The sequence below is a fragment of the Podarcis gaigeae genome, assembly GCF_964106915.1.
Source record: "Podarcis gaigeae genome assembly, chromosome: 5".
Taxonomy (NCBI): domain Eukaryota; kingdom Metazoa; phylum Chordata; class Lepidosauria; order Squamata; family Lacertidae; genus Podarcis; species Podarcis gaigeae.
The window spans coordinates 97,494,141-97,517,143 of NC_139681.1; the positions used below are offsets into that span (position 1 = coordinate 97,494,141).

A 23,003-nucleotide genomic window follows, 5' to 3' on the forward strand; every position below is an offset into this window, starting at 1 on the left:
TTCTTGACTAGGGTTTACCAGGTTGCAACCTAGAGATGATGCCTACGGTACTTAATTTTTCCGCAGAAAGTCTGAGCCACATATTCGTCCAATATGCCCCACCCCTCCCATATGCAGTTAAAGCATCATAACCAGAGTCCCACTTGCTTCAGTAGGTTCAGAGGATAGGTGAAGAAACTAGCAGCAGAGGCAGGTGGGATAAGTAGCAGCTTCAGAGAGAATCTTCCCAGCTGGGACCCAATCAGATTAAGAGAGATGGACTACTAAGGGGCAAATATCACGAGGACAAGGCAACACATTTATGACTTCAGTTTTATATAAACTGACAGTTACATGTGGGCTGGTGAAGAAATCCATGTTTCGGTCTCCACTTGAGCTAAACAACTGAACGGTAAGGTCTCAGCATTTTAGAAAACCTCACTACTATAAAAGAGGAGCAGGGATGTTGGCAGGAACATGGACCACAGCTTTGTTTTTAAAATAATCTGTTGCTTCAATGCCTTAAAAACAAGAAAGTATCTTCTGATTGTAGAACAGTGTTTTCCTGCAACTGAGCCTCAAGGACAGGAAACAAAAAGGCAAGGCAAGACCAAATATACAAAAGTGGAATACAGTCTTAATTTTATTTTCACTCTAAATTTAGACTCTAGATGGATACAGCATCTGCAAAAAAAGAAAAGAAAGAGAGTTACACAGTTGGAAGGGAAAAGAACAGAAACCATGCCCTATGAAGATCTCGCTAGGGAACAAAACCCACACCCAAAAATATTTTCTGTATATTATTTAAATCACAAAAGGAGGATCCTCAAGAAGTGCAAAAAAAATGCACTGGGGATATCAAAGTTAAGTCATACTCAGAGCAGACTCACTGAGATTACTGAATTTATACTCAAATCCACAGATTTCAAGGAGTCTACTGAAAGCATGGCCAACAATTGATTTCACTCAATGTTCCCAGTAATTTTGACAAGATATTTACAAGCTCTACATTTATGTGGATACACTGGAAAGATTTGCAATTTTTTTGAAGCCCTAGGTGATAACCCTCCTATTTGCCCAAGAACAGAGAGTAGAGTTGGCCCAAACACATCTGCTTACATTCCTCAGAGGCAACAAAACTTTGTCATACAAGGAAGCCTCTTACCACAGGGTCAATTTTTTAACAAGCCAATCTTACATGTAAGCAAATATAAACACTAGAAAATATGCTCTGGATCAGTGCTCATATGATTCTGTAGTCACTGTATCCTTCTCATATTAAGTATTGAACTGCATCCTTCTCATATTAATTCTTACAAGTCTGACTGATGAAGAATTGATCTAGATTGGCTGATGAAGCATTGAACGAAACAGATTGGTTATCCGGAAACTCGGTTCCAGCGATATTTGGTGACAGATTACCGTATTTTTCGCCCTATAGGATGCACTTTTCCCCCTCCAAAAATGAAGGGGAAATGTGTGTGCATCCTATGGGGTGAATGCAGCACGCCTTCGCGCTATCCCCCGACCTGGTTTGAAGGCTGGTGGCGGGGAGAAGCGCGCAAGCTTGGGGGGGTGGAGGCTGGCAGCGGGGGGTGGAGGCTGGGGGACAGTGGGGAGGCACAGTGCGCCCAGGCTTAGCTTCGCGCAGCTCTCCGCAAGCTGTGGAAGCCCGGCGCTGGGCCCCCACGGCTTGCGGAGAGCTGCCTGTTCTGGGGGCTGGATAATTTTTTTCCCCTTAATCCCCCCCCCAAATTAGGTGAGTCCTATGGGCCGGTATGTATATATCGGACTTTTGAATTATTCTACCGCAACTGAAGAAGATTTAGAGACTTCGGCTGTAATTTCTGATCATTTGTATTAGTCAATCAATAGTGTTTAGTGCCATTGTTATTGGCCATCGTGTTGTGTTATATTGTTCCGCTCGTCTCTATTTTAACACAGGGGTCTGTTTATGGATAACATATGTGTCTTTCAGGCTACTGACACACACAAATTTGCTCACGGTTAATTTTAGTTCAGAATTTTTCTTTTTAAAAAATCCTCCAGGTAGCTTATAGAAAAGATTTTCTCCGCCTCTGGCCTGTCAAGGGCACTCGCACTGCTCATCCTTACCACTCGGATCCTGTGTCCAATGGCTTTGGCAGGTAGGTTGGAGCGGAACTTTGCCCGCACCATGCCGCTGCTTCCATGGGCACGGGTCACCTTTCCCCAGATCACTCTGGTCCTGTTGGGTTTGCCGCCAGGAGTCACGGTGTTGCTGACAAAGGGAAACAGATTAAACATTAAGTCCCACTACTGACCAAATGCAGGAGTGCTCTCCAAAATGTTCACGTTCTCACACACAGAGCTTGGAACATCTGAACATTCCCCACTGAAAAGCAGTGAGAATAGATAATGAGAAAATATGAAAGTTTTCAGTTCTTTCAGTGATGACTAATTCACACGTGAAGTCATTCCCTGATGCTATGCTCAATACAGCAATAAACATATGAGTGAGCAGGCGGATCTCCTGAAATTATGAACTGTTCCATTAAGTTTCTCTTATCATGCGTGGTGCTGTGGTCTAAACCACTGAACCTCTTGCGCTTCTGCACGAAGCGGTGAGTGCCCGTTGCTGTCCCAGCTTCTGCCAACCAAGCACCTTGCTGGATCATTGTGTTTCCTACAATGACCAGTAAGCAGGAAAATAGCCCTCTCTTGCTATTGTTCCCCAGTGAGGGATAGTCGGAAGCATGATAGCCTTATACTCTTCGATTAAAGTGCCTAATCCCCTCTTAGAGCCATCTAACATGAAGGCCACCACGACATCCTAAGGTAGTGAATGCCATGATTGAACTCTACATTGTATGTGAGGAAGTACTTTCTTTTGCCTCAATTCTCATCAGTTTCAATGGATGTCGCTGGGTTCTAGTTCCAAGTCGGAGGTGCTACTCATTCCTGTTTGTTCATGTCACACTAAACTATGGTTTTAGTACTGCTGCAAGAGTACAGTCAGTTATTTGCCTGGGTTATTTGCCGAAATCTGAGCAGGTCCAAGTCTTGCATTACGCCATGTTTTGGCTCTCCTGGTTCAATTATTCACACAGCAGTATCTGAGGCCACAATGCCCCAAATTTGTGTAGCGTGGCATAAAATGAAAACAATTTCAAAATGGTTTCAGCTCTTCAACATGCTCATGAGAATATACAAAAGATCCAAGTGTAAAGTGCTAGTCCCCTTTATCAATGACCACTCACTTTTTTGCTTTGTACACATAGGCGCATTTCTTGCCCAAATAGAATTCTGTCTCATTACGGGAATAAACTCCCTCAATTTTCAGAAGAGCTGTGTGCTCTCTCTGGTTTCGAAGACCTCGCTTGTAGCCAGCAAAAGTGGCCTTGGACCACAACCTAGGGAAGAAAGTGCACACAAAGTTAAATCTTAAGCCTTTCCAGCATACTGCATCACAAATCAAGACTGCAGAGCAGATCTGCTTCAGTATTACAGAAAGTCTGCTACAGACATCAAATATGCAAGAAAACTATAGGTGCTTCTATGGAACCAGAATATTTAAGGCAATCCTTTTGATATTTTTAAGTAGAAGCACTAATCTGTGTGACAGAGTGAAAACTAGCATAATAAAGATAACACACACGTGCGAGGTTGTAAAGGCAGCAGAGGAACTGCAAGAAATGCCAAAGAACAGTTTCCTACCTGCCAGTCATGGTGTTGTCTTGAAGTCCTGTTCCCAGCAGGCCTAAGAAAGGAAAGGAACAGAAGGAGCTGTCAGCTGGGATATGCTAAACACCAGCCCAATTACAAACGTGGGTGGGGTGGGCAATTCTAGACTTCCTTAAGTAAGAACAGAGAAGAAAGAACATCCAAGATAACCCAGATCTTCAACCATCAAGGTGAACTTTGCAGATGATTTCACTCCATCCAGCAAATGTCTGTGTTCTGGGGTCTAAATGCTTTGAGTTCATTGTCCCCTCCCTACTAAACACCATCATAAAAGTTCTGTAAGACACCTTGCACACATGGCCATTAAAAACCTATCAGCAAACAAGCATTACAATTTCCACTGCACCAACCCTGAGATCAGTCCAATGTGCACTTGGTCCAGCATCTTGTTTCCAACCGTGGCTAGCCAGATACTGCCATGAAAAAGCATTAGCTCCCTAGCACAGTACACACAGCTTCCTAAGGCAAAGTTATTTAGTGATCATCACTGCTAATAGCTCACTGCTTTTTCAATATGCTAGGTGGCTCTCCCTTCCTACTCTACAATTTAAAGACACCTAAACAAACAGCCACTGTGACCATGTGGCAGAGAATTCCATAAATTAACACTCACACTGTGCCAAATGCATGTGAAATGGGCATCAAGGCTGGCAGGAATACATTCTGTGAACTGGTAATTCCTATTTGTTCTGAAAAGCTACAGCATTGTCTACTCTTGAGCAGGCAACAGCAGCAGCAGGTCTCTAAGGTCCCGGAGGCAGGGCTCTTTCCTAGCCCTCCCAGTCAATATCCATTTGGCTGGTGACGCCGTGGATCAAATCCAAAGGGTTCAAATCCTCCTTCCTACCTCCAAAGCATGTGCTCCATCACTGGGCTACGGCTGCTCGGCCTGCACAACCCCTTTTCAGCTTCGAATACCACCCTCGCCCTGAATGAAGCTTAAAAGACCTGGGGGAACTAGGCACCTGCAAGATTTAAGCTTAACCCACCTTGATGAGCCCAAAACAAAAGGAAGTCTTTTCTTAAAAGACACAACAGAGGATGAACCCATCAGGCACGGCAGCGAAGTGGAGCCTCCATGATCAGGGACAATGTACCTCCTGAAAATGCTGCTAAGGAGAATCTGCGAGGGTCTCCCTGCCCTGTGCCCCCCCCGGGGGTACGTGGCTGGGCACCAAGCCCGCTGCACCAAGTGGCTGTTTGATCCTACACTGCAGGGCTCTTTTGAATGCCAACCTTAAAGGCACCGCTTCCCCTCCATAATAATAATAATAATAATAATAATAATAATAATAATAATAATAATAATTTTTATTTATACCCCGCTCTCCCCAACCAAGACCAGGCTCAGGGCGGCTAACAACCAATAATCAAAACAAGTTGATTAAAATACAATTTATAAAAGGTTAAAATACAACATTAAAACATTAGGATGCAGCCTCTTCACAGGAGGAGAAAGGAAATCAAACTGGTTCTAAGCCAAAGGCCATTCCCCCCCCCCCCCCGGAGACGCGCACTCGAGGCGCCCGGGGCTCCCTGGCCTCCGACTAAAAAGCTCCCTGCGAAGCAATGAAAGGGGCAGCGCTGGGGCCTTCTAAGAGTCCCTGTGGCGGCCTCAGCCAAGGCCCGAACTCAGGGCTCCGGCGCCATCCATCCCGTATCCGAGCCATCCCGCCGCCGTAGCCCGCCTCGCCCACCCAGGCCGGCTCTCCGGCCCTCGCGGCGCCTGCCCGCCCGCCTCTGGAGCCGCTTCTTCGCCTCGCCCGCCCGCAGAGCCCCTTCCCCGCTCTCACCTCAGCAGCACCCAGCCAAGATGGCGGCGAGAAAGAGCGAGCGCAGCCGCGGGGCGAGCTGGGATAGGGGACCGCCAGGACCCCTCGGCCGGCGGCTGCTGAGGCGTCTACGCCGCTTGCCTGTCTGAAATCGCTCCAGGTCGGGCTTTGGGGCGAGTCTCTTGGGACAAAAAAACTGATTGGTTTGCTTTGTTTGTGGGCTAGGCGTTTTTTCTGCTCCCGCGCCGCGCTACAAGCCCAAAATCTTAAAAAAAACACCATTCTGGCAGGCGTCAACTAGGCCAGGCCTTCCCGGCGAGGACCTCTCCTGCCGCTTGAGGGGTAACCATGGCGACCACTCCGGGTCCCGCCATGGAGTCCGCCGGGTGAGTGTCTCGTGTGAAGGGAGGCCTGGCGGGGCCCGGAGCCCCACGGAGCGCTTCCTCAGGGTGGGCGCCATGCCCAATGGGCAATTTGAAAAGTGAAGAGGTGGCTGGTTAAGTTGGAAGGGACCCCCAAAGGTCATCTAGCCCAACCCCCTTTTCAGTACGGGGAACTCAGCGATGCCGAATTGGGTTCAACAGCACTTAATTCGCCATTGCCTAGGAAGTTCCCCCTGGGGATTTGGGGTGTGGGTGGTGTTGTAAATAAAAATATGCCCTTTTCCCTTAAGGGGTATCCAAGAGCCCATGTAGAGTCCTTGCGTGGGTTCCCTATTGGTAGGAGAAGATAACAGAGGCCAACCAGAGAATATGGAGAAGCAAAGCAGCTCGTAAGCCTGATCTTTATTGATCTGTTGCAACAGGGTGCTCCCCTCACACGCAGGAAAGGAGGAGGACCCAGAACAATGGTGCGCAAGGCCTTATAAAGACTTTTGAAATTGCCACCCTGTAGATCAAGACCACCCCCAGAAACGTCATACATACATCACAGAAGGGGTGTAACCTAAGACCACCCCTCAGATACATCATACCTACATCACAGAAATTTCAATGTTGTTTTTCTCTTGTCCTTGTTTATCTCCTGTCTGGCAAGTTACTTGATTGGATTTCCTGGGGAGCCTGGCCAGTCTTTTGTAGTGGTAAAATACTTAGTTCCTGGGCCAGGTCACAGGCTCACACCTTATTCATATCTTAAATGTGTCCTTAAGACAGGATTTGTGAGGAAAGAGACAATGGGGAGACTTTTCCAGTTTGACCTTGCAGAGAAAACATTTGGTCAGTTTAGGAATCAAAATGGTTCCAGGTTGGTCTTCCTGTGCTGATCTATGTAGGTGCTTGGTTGGTAGACTTATGAACATTGCCATATATCTAAGACCATAAAATTCCTATCACAGTGGCATCAGGGCTGCTGGAATGGCATCGTCTGCCAGAGACAACTGCTTTTTCTTCTTCTTTTTTATACATTTTTATTAGTTTTTTTATGCATATAATTTCCAACATTCATTTAACATAACTTCTTATACAATATTTTAGACGTCCGTCAACCACCTCTGATGATTTTTCGTTCTTTATCAGTTATTCTGCATTTCTTAGTTTCTCTATTACTCTTAATTATCATTAACTAATAATTCTCTTCATAGTCTTTCTTGCAATATTTCAGATAATCCTCCTTACAGAATTTCTTGCACTAGCGTAATCTGTTCATTACTATTGCTTTTCAAATAATTCATATATTTCCTCCAGTCTTCTATGAATCTCTGGTCCCGCAGCTTTCGAATCCTTCCTGTTAATTTATCTAATTTTGCAAAGTGCTGCAAGGCTTTCTTCTTCACGAGGGGCATCTGAGCCATGAACTTGGCAAAGGGCTCTTTCTGGGGTGTGTCTTGTTGCTGTTTTGAGACATCTTTGTGAGCCATCTCTTGTACTGGAATTGGGAGTGGGGCACATGTATTTTAAATAAAATTATATTAATAATATATATTATATCATATAATAATTGTATTTTATTAATATGCACACACATCCTCTCCCTGGTTTCCCACAGGGATCTGGTTAGCCCCTGTGAAAACAGGATGTTGGACTAAATGGGATTTTGGTCTGATCCAGCAGGATTCTTCTCACAGTTCCATTAAATCCTACTCAGCTAGGTGCTCCACAATATTTGTTTCAATATACTAAAAGAAAGAAAGAAAATGTTTTGCTCTTTATCATTTTTAGTACATTCCCAACTGAATGTATGCCTGCTATGTTCTATAAACTCACATATAGCCCCTTAAAACTTGTTAGTGAACTTGTGACCTATCCAGACATGTTGGAATGTTTTTAAAAATTTTTACTGATTGTTTTATTTTATAATTTCATAAATCACTTAGAAGTGGTATATCAATTTTGTTAAATAAAATGAAACCATGTTAATCTCTCTGTTTCCCCAAAGAGGGCACTGTGGGTTAAATTGAAGTGCTTCCAGTTTTTCCTGGTCTTGGAATTAGTATCACCGGAACAAAAAAAACAAAGACATGATTTGCATGGCAGGAAGAAGACCCAAGTTTTGCCAGCAAAAGTCAGCAGAGCATCCCAAGTAGAGAGTTTCTTCGTTTAATTCCTATCCCCCTTTTCCAGAGGGCTCAGTGTGGATGGCAACCATTAAGCATAAAGCAAAACTTATGCATAATGAAAACAAAACACCCAGTTAAATTAAAACGACTTAATGCCTGTTTAATCTTGAACGCCAGCCAACCCCTCCAACATTCCAGAGATGAGAATAAGGATTCTCTTGTGTGGTTATAATACCTCCCCAAATGAGCCTCCGCCTACCCAGCGTTCTGCATTCCCAAAGGCTCTTCTCATTCTGATGTATATATAATCAGTTACTTTTAGATCAACGAGCTGCCAATTAGCTACCAGGCTAAGTGCAAGGTCCTGGTCTTGGTGCGCACACTAGGAATACGGTGTGCAGTTCTTCCTCAAAAAGGATATTGTAGAAAAAGTTCAAAAAGGTCCTCCAAAATGATCACGGGGATGGAGCGACTCCCCTATGAAGAAAGGCTGCAGCATTTGGGACTTTCTGGTTTAGAGAAAATGCAAGTAAGAGAGGTGGCATGATAGAAGTGCCGTATTTTTCGCTCCTTAAGATGCGCCTGACCATAAAACGCACCTAGTTTTTAGAGGGGGAAAGCAAGAAAAAATATATTCTGCGCAGAGCATGTAAGCGGCTCTCACTTTTCTTGCTTTAAACCCTTCCGTCCCTCCTCCCGCTTTGCTGAGAAGCCAGCAGAGCAAGCTGCGCAGCTCTCACTGAAGCCAGCAGAGCAAGAGCGAGCGATAGCTGTGCAGCGCCTATTCTGCTGGCTTCCCAGCAAAGCGGTCTGAGAGACGAAAGGGAGCCCTTACAAGGGAGCGCTGAGCAGAGCCTGGCAGTGGCTCTTGCTGGCTTTTCTGGGAGGTGTGGGAAGGGACAAAGGGCAGCTGTCAGTCCCTTCTCCCTCCTTGGGGAAAAGCCCCCAAGAGCCGTGTACATGCTAGGCACGGCTTTTTAAAGAGCACGTGGCTCTTGCTGGCTTTTCCGGGAGGTGGGAGAAGGGACAGAGGACAGCCTGTCAGTCCCTTCTCCCTCCTCAGGGAAAAACCAGCAAGAGCTGCACACACACTCTTTAAAGGGAGCGCTGAGCAGAGCCCAGGAGCCTGCATTCGCTCCATAAGATGCACAAACATTTCCCCTTACTTTTTAGGAGGGAAAAAGTGCGTCTTATGGAGTGAAAAATACGTTATTTAAAAGTATGCACGGCCATCACTCATAACTCTAGAACTTGTTTTTTTTGAAAGATTTTTATTGATACAACAAGAAAAAAGAAAAAAACCACGAATACACACAAGAATAACCATAGACACATAATTTTCTTAGCAAACAATAAAACATATATTGTTTTATTTAAAACATCACAACTCTAGGACTTGTGAAACCCTCTAACGGAAGATTCAGGGCAGGTAATTTACACAGCACATAGTTCAACTGGAACTCACTCAGAGGGCAGTGACAGCTACCAACTGGGCTGCTTTAAAAGAGAATTAGATAACTTAATGAAGGTTATCAGGGTCTACCAGCCGTGGTTGGAGGCAGTAGTGCTGAATACCAGTCACTGGATGCCACAGGAGGAAGAAAAGGCTCATGCGCTCAGGTCCTGTTTGCAGGCTTCCCACAGGGGTCTGGTTGGCCACAGTGTGGACAGGATGCTGGACTGGACGGGCCATTGGCCTGATGCAGCAGGCTGTTCTTCAGGTCTTGGGGAGAGGCTTCTCTAGCTGATGCTAGCAGTGGAACTTGAAGGTGCAACGTTCAGGGCCCACACGCACCTAAGCAGCAACCAGTTTGGGGGATGGTTGCCTTCTAGGATTCTAAACAAAAAATTCCTTCCAGTAGCACCTTAAAGACCAACTAAGTTAGTTCTAGGTATGAGCTTTCGTGTGCATGCACACTTCTTCAGATACACTGCAACAGAAGTCACCAGACCCTTCTATATAGTGAGAAGGTGGGGAGGGGTCTTACTCAGAAGGGTGGTGGGAATGGATGATTGGCAGATAGCTCCAGTTACAGATAGGTAGCCGTGTTGGTCTTTAAGGTGCTACTGGAAGGAATTTTTTGTTTTGGCAGATAGCTGTGATGAGCCTGTTGACGACTCTTAACGACTGCAAGACTGTAAGACCCCTCCCCACCTTCTCACTATATTGAAGGGTCTGGTGACTTCTGTTTCAGTGTATCTGAAGAAGTGTGCATGCACACGAAAGCTCATACCTAGAACTAACTTAGTTGGTCTTTAAGGTGCTACTGGAAGGAATTTTTTGTTTTGACTATGGCAGACCAACACGGCTACCTATCTGTTCTAGGATTCTGTTTGCATTCTAAATGGCGAATAGTGTCTTTTTTGGCTAGGGAATTGACCATCCAGACACCAAGGCTGCTGCCTCTGGATGCAGTACGATTTTCTGCTCTGCTGGAGGACTGCGTTGACCAGCTTGCCATTCTTGGCTTCATCATGCCAGTTTCCTACGAGGGCCGCAAAGATGTCAGCGATGTAAGTACACCACAGACTTGCGAGAGGGAAACTGAGGGTGCATTCGCACTATTTCCTCTGCCCCCTGCCTCCACTATTCTCAGGATCAGCCTGATAATTTTTGCCTAGCATCCTACTGTTCTGGAGTTGTCTCTTATTATTTTTTATTTGTTCTTTCTCACTTATGAAGTTAATCTCCCATAATGTTATAAATCATCCTGCTCTTGGGCAGCCCAAAGCTTCATTCCACCTTATCCTTTGCCCTTGCCATCTTTCTCAACTGCTAACTCACAAAAAACATGAAACTCATAATATTGAGTCAGACCAACAATGCATCTTGCTCTGTCCCATCTTCTCCAGGGGTTGAGAACCTCAAGCTTGGGGGCCAAATGCAGCCTTCCAGGCCTTTCTGTCTGGCCCTCAGAACTCTCACCAACCCCGATTTGGATGAAAAATGTTCCCCAACCCAATCTGCTTTGACTGGCAACAGTTCTGCAGGGCCTTTGAGGCAAGGTCTCACCAGCCTTGTCAGTCATGCAAAGGATGTGCTCTACTATGGAGTTTTCACCTCACCTCCAAACTGATGACAGCTTCATTTCCCCATGCAAATCAGTGTGCTTCAGGTGTGCATTCATGCAAGGGCAGAATCATGATTACTGAATGTTACAGGTGTTCTGGCTGTGTTTGTCAGATTAAGCACTGCTCCATATTTCCCTCATTATACGAGATCTTGGTGGAGTGTCAGGCCTGACAAGCACAGCAACTCATCCCTGGTAGGTCTTGTCCCATGGATCAGTTGCCAGGACTGAAAGTCCCTGCCACCCCACCCCCCACAGCTGTCTAAATCCCCAAGCAGGAGAAAAGTTAAGGAGAAATTTGTGCTCCAGAACAGCTAGAAGAGCCTCGATTAGCAAAACCCAGGCTCCATCTGGGTAATTTCAATGGTGGCTTCTGGTAAGCCCAGAAAGAGGGCAGGGAGGCAAGATCTCCCCACAGTTTGCCTGCAGCAACTAGTCCAACAAGGAGAGGAAGCAGACTGTCTCGCCAGAGTGGTACATGCTCTGGTTATCTCCCGCTTGGACCACTGTAATGCGCTCTACGTGGGGCTACCTTTGAAGGTGACCCGGAAACTACAACTAATCCAGAATGCGGCAGCTAGACTGGTGACTGGGAGCGGCCGCCGAGACCACATAACACCGGTCTTGAAAGACCTACATTGGCTCCCAGTACATTTCCGAGCACAATTCAAAGTGTTGGTGTTGACCTTTCAAGCCCTAAACTGCCTCAGTCCTGTATACCTGAAGGAGCATCTCCTCCCCCATCATTCTGCCCGGACACTGAGGTCCAGCTCCGAGGGCCTTCTGGTGGTTCCCTCACTGCAAGAGGCCAAGTTACAGGGAACCATGCAGAGGGCCTTCTCGGTAGTGGCGCCCGCCCTGTGGAATGCCCTCCCACCAGATGTCAAAGCGATAAACATCTACCTGACATTCAGAAGACATCTGAAGACATCTGTTCAGGGAAGTTTTTAATATGTGACATTTTAGTGTATTTTTCGTCTTTGTTGGAAGCCGCCCAGAGTGGCTGGGGAAACCCAGCCAGATAGGCGGGGTACAAATAATAAATTATTATTATTATTGGGCAACCCAGTCAGATGGGTGGCATATAATAATTATAATTATAATTATTATTTATTAGGCTTCCTCCTGATCACTTAACCACAGCTATGACTGCTTTCCTTCTTTCTCTTTTCTGCCCCTTATTTGCAAGGATCTCTTTGTGTTGCCCTTCAGCTTAATGATACAGAGATCCAGGGCGTTATTGCAAACCAGAAGGAGCTGAGCACGAGGTACAAGAACCTGATGGACGCCCGGGCAGAGAGTCAGGCCAAGATCCCCAATGAGCTGGGCAAGATTGCGGAACTTGGGCGGCAGCTGAAGGACACGGGCAATGAGCTGAAGAGGGCCAACTACCTTTTCACCATTGCCACAAAACAGAGTGCGTTGTCCCCAGAGAACCTCAAGAAGATTCAGGCAGACAGGTGAGACCCTTTGGTCAGGCAATGGGACACAGGATGCTTATCTGCACCCAATACTTTCGAGTTCCGATTTCACAAGGAATTCTTCAACTTTCTGTTTATTTGAAGGCTTTCCCCCATACCTTGCTCCCCCTCGCCCTGAGCATGCAGTGGGGCTTCCTCCAGAGGTCAAGGCTATCCCCCCTGTGGGCAGCAGCTCCCTCAGGTCCACAGCTGGGGTGTGGGTGCCATGGGAGACTTCCCCTCTGCAACTGGCCTGAGTGCACGGCCAGTGCTAAGTCATAAAGGGCCTGAAACGCGATCTGGTTGGACCCATCGCTAAATGGCTGGGAATCTCGCCTGTCATTTTGCCTACTCGTACCTACGGAACCGCCTCTCCTGGTATGCCCCACGGAGAGCCTCAAGGTCCATAAATAACAACACCCTAGTGGTCCCGGGCCCTAAGGAAGTTAGACTGGCTTCGACCAGAGCCAGGGTCTTTTCAACACTGGCTCCGGCCTGGTGGAACGCTCTGCCTCATGAGACCAGGGCCCTGCAGGATCTGATTTCTTTCCGCAGGGCCTGTAAGACAGACTTGTTCCGCCTGGCCTTTGGCTTGGAGCCAATTTGATTCCCTCCCTCCCTCCCTCCCTCTCTCTTTTTTTTCTCCTGCGATGAGACATTATTTTAATGTTGTGTTTTATTTTTGTTTTTAAGTTTGTAATCATTCATCTTGTTTTTATTATCGCTTGTAAGCCGCTCTGAGCCCGGCCTTGGCTGGGGAGGGCGGGGTATAAATAATTTATTATTATTATTATTATTATTATTATTATTATTATTATTATTACTGGGCTAAGTACTTCCTTCCTTTCCTGTCAGGAAATACACAAGCGACGTGATTGAAGACGTGACAGAGGAAATGCTGGCACTGGGAACCTTTCACTCCCTCCAGTTAGCTGTGGACCTGGAAAATGAAAAGAAGTTGAACCTCCATAACCTTGTCCTCAGGTTGGAGTTTTATTTTAGAAGCTGCCTCTTTTGAACCTAGGCTGACTAGCGCAACATTGCCCTCGCTGACTGACAGTCACTCTCCAGGTGCTCAGGCAGGGCCTCTCAGCGGCCACTAGTGCCAATCCTTAATATATGGAGAGAACGAGCCAAAGAGCTCCACCTTACAGCTGCTCCTCACACAATAAACGGGCGTTTGCTGTGGTTCCACCACTGTGTCCGGCGGAGTCTCACAGAGCAGGACCTGCCACCCTAAGGGCTCAGCGCACAGGGAAGGCCAACCAAATATCAGGGAGTAAGGAACTACCAGAAGTGCCCCATCAGAGGCTGTCAGTGATCGAGGTGGAGCATAAGGGATCAGGTGCTCCTTTAGGTATTTTGGGATTTGTAAATGAACACGAGGGACGCGGGTGGCGCTGTGGGTAAAACCTCAGTGCCTAGCAGTGGCGTAGCGTGGGGGGGTGCAGGGGGGGCCAGCCGTACCGGGCGCAACATCTGGGGTTAGGGTTAGGGGGCGCAAATCCACGGGTTAGGGGGTGCAAATTACTTGCCTTGCCCCGGGTGCTGACAACCCACGCTACGCCACTGGCGCCTAGGACTTGCCGATCGCATGGTCGGCGGTTCGAATCCCCGCGGCGAGGTGCGTTCCCGCTGCTCGGTCCCAGCGCCTGCCAACCTAGCAGTTTGAAAGCACCTCCGGGTGCAAGTAGATAAATAGGGATCGCTTACTAGCGGGAAGGTAAACGGCGTTTCCGTGTGTGCTGCGCTGGCTCGCCAGAGCAGCTTTGTCACGCTGGCCACGTGACCCGGAAGTGTCTGCGGACAGCGCTGGCTCCCGGCCTCTAGAGTGAGATGAGCGCACAACCCTAGAGTCTGTCAAGACTGGCCCGTACGGGCAGGGGTACCTTTACCTTTAAATTAACACGAGACCCTTGAACCTGACCCAGTAGTGAATTGGCAACCATCACAACTCTCTCAGCAGCAGAGGGTTGTGCTGCCAGTGCCAGTAATTTCTATTTATTTCATTTAATCTGCTCCTGTGAGCCATCTGGCCACTGCATTCTGCACTGTAATTTCTGAATCAGATACACATAAAGCACCATAATAATTTTAACGTTTGATGTTTTACTGTGTTTTTAATATTTTGTTGGGAGCCGCCCAGAGTGGCTGGGGCAACTCAGTTGGATGGGTGGCATATAAATCATCATCATCATCATCATCATCATCACATGGCCTGTTTCTTGAGTTTGATAAAGCATCTGCCAGTTTGCTGCCAAAGTCCCCTTTCTGGCCTAAGTCTTGATGTGCCCCAGGAAACCAGGGATTTCCTTTCCCTCCCCTCTCGCCTTCTAGGGAAGAGATGGGAAGGAAGAAGATAAAGAGTCTCCAGAAGCAGCTCAGTGATGTCAAGAAGGAAAAGGAGTTTGAGCTACAGGTGAGCTTTAGGCAGTCACGTCCTTTAAACCCCCCCTTGAAATGCAGTATGGAATTAATAAAATTAGCACCAACAGGTGCAGCTCAGGCTGCAAAATGGGCTCTTCACAGCAGAAAGTTTCCAAATCTAGGGAATGCAGCAGAACACATAACTAAATGCCAGCATTTATTTGTGGATTTGGGGCTTAGATGGCTTTAAGAAAGGGTTAGATAAAACACCTGGAGGCTCAGATCTATCAGTGGACATTGAGCATCACTAAAAAGTTTTTTTTCTGATTTGTTGTTCTTTGGGACAGGCCCTCCCCTTGCCGTTTTTAAAAATAGCAAGGTATTGTTGAAGCTGTCTGAAAAGGCCCTCGTCTCCTGCCAGTGGGCAGGGCTGGTCTGGAGGGCTGCCCAGGCCCTCGCCTTGGGGAAGGTGTTGCATGATGCTGGCCCTGCCTACAGATCCAAAGGGAGGTTTGGGCGTTGGGGTTACAGCAACCAATCAGAATGCCCCCTGAGAGGCTTAAGAGAACCTCCATGTTCAGAATACTAGCTGTGTTATAGAGGAGGGATAACAAACTGAGGAGGGAGGGTGCTTGGTTGCTTCTCAGAGGCAACTGAGTCCGGTGCTGTTGGATACTCAGCACTGGGATCCATGGGCCTTTAGTCTGATCTATATTTTTTACATCTCATTTGCATTTGCTAACATCAGAGTCCAAATGTCTCTGGCACTGAATTCTAGGACCTTAATAAAAAGCTGCACTCCTCCTCCATGGGTCACAACTATCGTGGGGCTGGCACATACATGGATTCCTGTGCTGGCAGGACTCAGTTGCTAACCCCCTATTTCCAAGATAGAATTCCTTCCCATGTACTTTTAGCAGCTCTAGTCTCAGACCAAAGCCCTCCCCCAGCTCAACCCACGACATAGTGCTGAAGGCTTTGCCTGCTGAATGGAAAATTTGGTTATTCTGCAACAGTCTGTCCTGCACCAACTTCAAACAGGCATGGTACAGTCAATGGATCCTGTCTGATCTTGAGTTTTCCTCTTTTAAAACTTACAACTGCCTAACAGGATGTTTATTTTTCAGCCCCAAATACAGTAGTCAGTCAGACCTTAGTGGCAAAACAGAAGTCATCCTTAAAGGCCTAGATATCCGCGAGATAGTCGACATGTTTCTCGACTACAACATGTATGGGTGGGCTCATTTTTTATAGAAGGAAAAATCCATGCATGTAGAAAAGTAGCACACCAGAGAAAAGGAATCTTTTGTACAGAGGAGCATTCAGTGATGTAAACCCCCATCTGGAGTGGTACAGTCCAGATATGTTTTCTACTTCAGTGAGAAGAAGGTTGGAATGTTCCATAGGACACACTGTTGAGTTGCAAGCCCATCCATACCCGGGCAAGGCAAGGCAGAAGTCAGTTCAGTCTTAAGCAGCACCTCTGAGGATGACCACAGACCAGCACATCAAGTCTCCCTTGCTTGTAGTCCTACCCTCCCACCCGCTCACTCTCTCATTCCACAGAATCGGAACGAGATGATTGCATACCTCAAAGACCAGCTTCAAGAGATGAAGGCTAAAACAGACATGGAGAATCGTTACGTCAAGAAGGACACAGACCTCCAGGTGGCTCAAACAAAGAATAAATGCTTTGAGGCCGAGAATGATCTGCAGAATGAAATTGAAGTAAGCACTTTGCCTTGGGCCACATGCATTCGTAGGGAGGTGGTCTGCAGTAGAGTGTGGGGCATGCCTTAATGACATGTGTGGCCTCAGCATAGAGGCAGCCACTGTTCAGCGTCCTGGTATAGACTTTTCTCAGCAGCATTCTCAACCCAAAGAGGACTGCTGCATGGTTGCTCCAGAGGCAACCCAGGAATACTAACTATTTTGGAGAGCTGAGTCCTCCTGGTGCCAGAAATAAGGCTTGTGCTGAACCTTAGTTCAGATTAAGTGAGCAGCAGATGATCTAACTCCTGATCAAGTCAAGGGCTAACCTTGGTATTAATAGAAAACTATCTTATATCAGGTCAGACTGCTTCTCCATTCAGACTGGCAGAGGCTCTCTGAGGTCTTGGGCAGCCTCCTCCCCATCACCTGCTAGGTAAAGGTAAAGGGACCCCTGACCATTAGGTCCAGTCGTGGCTGACTCTGGGGTTGCGGTGCTCATCTCGCTTTATTGGCCGAGGGAGCCGGCGTACAGCTTCCAGGTCATGTGGCCAGCATGACTAAGCCGCTTCTGGCAAACCAGAGCAGTGCACGGAAACGCCATTTACCTTCCCGTCGGAGCGGTACCTATTTATCTACTTGCACTTTGACATGCTTTCGAACTGCTAGGTTGGCAGGAGCAGGGACCGAGCAACGGGAACTCACCCTGTCACGGGGATTCGAACCGCCGACCTTCTGATTGGCAAGCCCTGGGTTCTGTGATTTAACCCACACCTGATCCTAAATGGCAAGGAGTGGGATTTGGGGCCTCTTGCATGCAAATTTAATGTTCTACCTGGCTCATATGCAGGATATTCTTCTTGGTTTTCACATTCAATTGACTTAACCTGGTTCAATTGCCCAGTGTTCTCAGTTTCTATTGGTCTTTTTTCAACCTTCAATCACTGTACGGCTAGCCAAGTCATGACATGGGGCTGGCAGCAGTGAAAACGAGGGCAGAATTTAGGGATGGCATCATTGACCATTTTTTTTGTACAACTATACTACGCCTGGGCTGTAAACTGACTCTGCAACATGGCACAGAGAGGGGTGTGGTGCATGCACTCCCCAGGTCTTCAGGGGAACCCTCTTGGCATTTGCTTAGAACCAAATAAAGTTTGATGCAATGTCTTTCTCCCACTACAGAAATTGAGAAATCAAACTGAGCAGGAGATAAGAGTCCACATGGACATTGAGAATTTCCTTAAGCAGCAGCAAAAGGTAGGTGGCACAAAGCTTTCTGGTGCCCCATTTAGCTCAGAGATGTGGAACCTGTGGCACTCCAGCTGTTGCTGGATTACAGCTTCCATCTGTCCTAACCACTGTTCATGCTGGCGAGGCTGATGGAAGTTGGCGTCCAACATCGAGAAGCTACAGGTCTTCTGTTTGTGCTATAACTTTTTGTAATGCCATCCATTCTCCAGCCAACTGCTAGATCTACTTCCTTGTTCTTCAGAGGTTTATGTGATCCCCACCCTTAATTCAAATCATTACTTTCTATTGACATACACTTCCTATGGGTTGAGCTAGCAAGTGGATCCAGACACTACTGTATCTAAAGATCAGAGGCCTAGAACCCTGAGGCTGAGCTGTACCACTTTAAACTGCACATGGCAGGTGTGTTTGTGTGTGCATGTGGCTCATATGATTGCTCTTCCATTCAAAATACACCTGCACAACAGATGCCTCTTTACTTTGTACCCCATCTTTTCAGGCAAGCGGAATAGAGCTGCCAGCACACAAGTTGACCACCTCAGGGGCCTCAGACAGAAGATATCTTTGGGATGGAATCCATAGGGAACTTCAGATTTAGAAAGCATCTAAGGTGCTGCACACAGCAGCCTATTGCCCATTCCAGTTCCCCGTGACTCTTGTTTCTTCCCCGTATTGCTGCTCCTTACACACTCAAGGGCGCCACCTTGCATGCACAGATCATCCCCGTTCCCTTCAGTTGCTTTGTGTACATACAGGAAATGACACAGTGCTTTGGCTCTGAAATAGCGTTCCGACAGCAACAAAGAGTTAGACAAGGTGATAAGCTGATCATCCCCAAATCCACACCAAGCACCTCATTCTGCAAGTCCTCCAATATCATGTCACTGCATGAGGCGCCGGGCTCTAAGCCATGCCCCGGAATGGTCAGGAGACAAATGCAGAGTGTTGTGAAGTGTCCACCTGTGTGTGTCGCAGAGCATAGAAGAGAAGCTGGAGTACTGGATGGACAAGTACGAGAGGGATACAGAAGCCAAGCAGCAAGAGCTCAATTCCCTGAAGGCCTCCAGAGCAGCTGACCAGGCAGCGCTACAGGAACTGGCCAAGCAGGTAGGGAACAAAGCTGATGGTCAGGCTCCTGGGTCCGTTGGTGATCCACAGCAGCTATATGTGGGGTCGCTCTATCCACACATCCTCACTGCTGCTCCAATTTGCTAGGAAGCTTAGAAAGCTAAGGAAGGAGTCCCAGGGGTGAGAGGTGAGAGCGAAAGCCCACCTCCAAGCTCAGGTTAAAGGTGTCTTTGCATTCTACAGTGTCTTATATGCGAACAAGCTATAATTGAGGACCGGAAGGAAAAGGAGACTGCAAGGAAGAAGGTAGAACAGGACGCTCTGGAGCTGAAGAGTATCCTGAAGGTAAGATGAGTCAATATAGCCTTACCTTTGGAGTCCTGGGACTAAAAATTGGAAGCGGGGGTGGGGAGAAAAGCTCTTCCTCCACCATGTCTTCTGCCCCTCTCCCAACATGTGGAGCAGATCATCTCCTTTGCTTTGTATAGCTCCCCCCCCCCCCCCGATGTTGCTGAACCACCCCTTGCTGGCCATGCTGACTGGGGCTGAGAGTCGCAGTGCAAATCGCTTGGGGGGCACCCGGTTGGGGAAGGCTGCTCTTTCTCAGGGCTCCAGATCTCTAATCCTTTTATGTGCTTTAAAAATGTGCCAAGCCGGGGGGGGGGGGCATGGTGGCAGAATCATCTGCTTCTGTAGGGGTGCTTGCAGGTTCTCTCCAACCTCCTCCAGCGCACTTCTCCCTAACCTAATAGAGCCATTTCCTCAGATAAGTATCATCAGCTAAACAAGAAGCAGGGTCTTCCCCGGACCCTCTTTGTATGGCAAAACAGGCAGCCACAGATTGTGTCGCAAAGAACAGTCTTATCTAGGCAGAGACCAGCACTTTCAGTTCCATCAGCTGCAGGACTGGCCTGGAAGAGGGAAAAAGATGTATATAGGAAAACAATATTAATTGAGGCCTGAAACACTGTGGGATCCATAGCCATTTCTGTAGCTCTTTCTAGCCAACAGTTAGCTAGGGTACAGCATGAAGTATAATTTGTTTATCAGTTGTTTACATGGATAGCAGACCTTGCCGTACCACATTAAGAAGCATATTTGAACAAGTGCAGAATCTGTTCATCTAGGCATGACCATATCGCAGAAGTGAGAAGCAGCCTTGTGTTTGGCTTCATGGATAGCCAAAACCCAATCCTAGCCACCCATTTGCTCTCCTCAGTGCAGCAGCAGCAGTGTGCCTTCGGATGTTGGCTGCCCAGGGACATTCTGCAACAGATGTCATTTATTTCGCACTCAGATGCTTTCTTGGAGCATATCCAAGGTTGCGCCTTTCTGCAGCTTGAGCTGGCAGTGATGGGATAAATGTGGGCATTAAATGCTGTGGCTGACTTGGAGCAGACAGGCAGCAGATGGAATGCTGGACTCAAGCCAGCCCTGCTTCATTAGAGAGGTGGGGGGGGGCAGCCTAGGGGAACTGGGCTTGTTGCACAGCAGTCATTTCTGGGAGCCCATTTTTGGCAAAGCTTGAGCAGCAGCTGGAAGGTAGTGTGGGCACCCAGTGTCTCCTTCCTGCATGCACAACCCTTCTCCTCTTCCTTGCTTTCAGCTGCAGGCCTGGTGGAGAGGCATGATGGTCCGCAGATTCCTTGGCCCTTACAAGGCCCTCAAAAAACTCTGGGAAGAAGAGCAGCCGCCCAAAGAGAAGGGGAAGAAGGGCAAAGGGAAACCTGGAGCGAAGAAGAAAAAGTGATGGGAACAGAGCCCAGCTCCTGCGCAATCTCCACGTTAGGAGTTTGGGCAACACGGTTTTGTGGGATGAAGGAACGGGACAATTGTATATGTCTTTGCTGAAAGGATCAGAATTAATAAAAGCTTTTAGCACTCGGCTCGAGGCAGCAATATCTTGCTTTTTGGTCCCAGTCAGCAGAAGAGCATTGAAGCTGCTGGTTCTATTTTTCTTGCTTTGAAAGTGAACAGGCCATACCAACATTTTGTGTTAATTACCCTGGACCATATGATGCAGTCTTGTATCTTGTCTCCCCACCCTCTGCTCGAGCTCAGGAAAGCTGCAAAGAAAAATGGTCTGTCATCTCCACAAGATTGCTCGTGTAAATTGCCTTTTTAAGCTTTAACTGCATGGAGTTATGTACCATGAAGAATGTCACTGGTAGTAAGTGGACACCAAGGGTGCCAAATTGAATAAAATATTGGAGGGGGCAGATATTGATGCCCCACATAATCACAAGACCATTTAAATGGCAATGTCCATCAATTGGGGGGGGGACCTTGGACCCTAGGAGTGGTTCCTATATTGGACATGTACATGAAGACCTTAGAAAACTAGCAAAACCAAGTAGTTATTAATATGACAACTACTCTAATAATCACACATGCTGCATATGAAGAATAGGATCCCAACTTGATCCTACAGGAACTTGATGAGCCCTTGGGAGCAGCAACACATTTTATGTCGTCATGCTGAACAAGCAAAAGAACAAGGCTGCTCAACTTCCGTCTCCCAGGAGAGAAGCAATCAAGGGCACGTGAGAGACTGGACAAACCCACTGCAGAATAAATGCTTCTGTTCACAAACACGGGTTTTAAAGCTTCAGCCTTTATTTCAAATCACCCAGGTTTGAAGTTTATAATATCATGTGCGCTAGAAATTGACTGGTAGCATACAGGCAATTTAAAATAAAGTACATGATATTATGATGTTTATATAGTCTTTGAAAACTATGGAATGTATTTACAGACATACAAATACAGGAAATAACTTCTTAAAAAATCCTTTAGCTATACTACTAATTACACGTTTACAGTCTGGAGAAACAACAAGAGTGAAGTCTTTATCCTCTGGGCTTTCTGCCCAGTGCCAGCCTAGAGGAGAATGAATATGTGAGAGCTGGAGTGCATTGAAAATGGAGGCTTTCAAATCTTCTGCAAAACATGCTTAGGGAAAAAAAAACCCACCCAAATTTACAGGATATCCCTCCCGCTGCCCAAAAAACAAAATTAAAAGAACCATTCCAAGACATAATAGCACCGGACATTACTGAACAGTCATGGAAAGATTCCTTTAAATATTTTGTGGCAGAGATTTGTCAGGAAAAGCTCCTGCACAAGCCCTCACAGAGGAGAGTTGGCAAGAAGCTGTTCTCTTGGGCACATTTAATGAACTGCGCCAGAAGTCTCAGTGCATTTGCTTTTCCTGCGAGTCTGCCTTCTCTGATTAACCAGCAACGAAAAGGAAGACAGATACTCTCCATCTACCCAGAGGTGAGACTGCAATCCATCCCTAGGACAGGCACAGGCTATTGGGCCTGAACTAGCAAGAACTTGCAGGGGCTACTCAGAGCAACAAGGTGAGTTTGCCTTCCAAATTAGTTTTGACCCCCATCTTAATGTGACTATGTGGTAGGAATCAGAAAGCTGGACAAGGTCTACTTAATACAGTGTGTGTGGGAGACAGACAGGCCAACTGTAGGGGGGGGACAGATACAGCGAAATGCCCAGCCAATTCTTAGTGGACACAAGAAAGTAGGGTGCTTGGGAGGGCACACTGAGGTTGGGAGGACAATCCCCACTTACCCTAACACAGGGTTTCCCAAACTTGGGTCTCCAGCTGTTTTGGGACTTTTAAGTCCCATCATCCGTAGCTAGCAGGGCCAGTGGTTGGGGATGATGAGAGTTGTAGTCCAAAACTAGCTGGAGACCCAAGTTTGGGAAAGCCTGTGCAAAGGGAGGAGACAACACTGGATGGTGGATTCACTCCATAGCCAGTGTTCACAGGACCAACAGGAAAGATCTAGCTTGCCCACTGAGTGTGCTGCATAAATTATTGTTCACTGGGTCCTTTCAGAAAACCAGCTTCATTTGGGATAAAATGATTTTGCACGCAACATCTATAGTTCCCCAAATATCAAGGGGTGGGTGTGTCTAAAAAGCTTTCAAGCTTACTTTGCACTGTTGGAGGAAATAGAGACCAAATTATGCAAACAGCACAATCCTTTGCTGGAGCAGCCTTGAATGAATGATACCCCTTGCAAGATGGAAATAAAAGTGTCAGTTCTGGAATGGAAAACCACCTGATTCTCAGAAT

The 23,003-nt window shown here is 47.0% G+C and overlaps 2 protein-coding genes across 4 annotated transcripts; one reads left to right on the plus strand and one right to left on the minus strand.

The window, feature by feature from the left end:
* Nucleotides 1-604: 604 nt before the first annotated feature.
* Nucleotides 605-12,700, minus strand: RPL35A (ribosomal protein L35a). The gene is made up of 5 exons (XM_083739991.1): nucleotides 12,690-12,700; nucleotides 3,676-3,720; nucleotides 3,219-3,371; nucleotides 2,095-2,239; nucleotides 605-663 (listed from the first exon to the last, which is right to left on the minus strand). The coding sequence occupies exons 2-5, from the start codon at nucleotides 3,684-3,686 to the stop codon at nucleotides 640-642; spliced, it is 333 nt and encodes a 110-aa protein (XP_083596117.1). The 5' UTR covers nucleotides 3,687-3,720; nucleotides 12,690-12,700; the 3' UTR covers nucleotides 605-639.
* On the plus strand, nucleotides 5,723-20,787 carry DRC9 (dynein regulatory complex subunit 9). Of its 3 annotated transcripts, none has more exons than XM_083739784.1 (10): nucleotides 5,723-5,860; nucleotides 10,344-10,485; nucleotides 12,255-12,502; nucleotides 13,358-13,486; nucleotides 14,840-14,921; nucleotides 16,436-16,597; nucleotides 17,765-17,839; nucleotides 18,809-18,940; nucleotides 19,145-19,246; nucleotides 20,508-20,787. In XM_083739784.1, exons 1-10 carry the CDS (start codon nucleotides 5,823-5,825, stop codon nucleotides 20,649-20,651), a joined length of 1,254 nt encoding a protein of 417 aa, XP_083595910.1. In that variant the 5' UTR covers nucleotides 5,723-5,822; the 3' UTR covers nucleotides 20,652-20,787. The 3 variants fall into 3 exon arrangements, with proteins under 3 accessions (XP_083595910.1, XP_083595911.1, XP_083595912.1); XM_083739785.1 differs by lacking the exon at nucleotides 5,723-5,860 and adding an exon at nucleotides 5,940-5,963; XM_083739786.1 differs by lacking the exon at nucleotides 5,723-5,860 and having other exon boundaries at nucleotides 10,380-10,485; nucleotides 12,232-12,502.
* The last annotated feature ends 2,216 nt before the right edge of the window (nucleotides 20,788-23,003 follow it).

Coding starts and splice junctions, on each gene's coding strand:
- RPL35A (XM_083739991.1), bottom strand. Junction 2,240..3,218: donor TATGTGTACAAAGCAAAAAA/GTGAGTGGTCAT, acceptor TCCCTTTGTCAG/CAACACCGTGACTCCTGGCG. Junction 664..2,094: donor TTGGACACAGGATCCGAGTG/GTAAGGATGAGC, acceptor CTTTTTTTGCAG/ATGCTGTATCCATCTAGAGT.
- DRC9 (XM_083739784.1), top strand. CDS start 5,823: ATGGCGACCACTCCGGGTCCCGCCATGGAGTCCGCCGG. Junction 13,487..14,839: donor CTCCATAACCTTGTCCTCAG/GTTGGAGTTTTA, acceptor CTCGCCTTCTAG/GGAAGAGATGGGAAGGAAGA. Junction 16,598..17,764: donor ATCTGCAGAATGAAATTGAA/GTAAGCACTTTG, acceptor CTCCCACTACAG/AAATTGAGAAATCAAACTGA.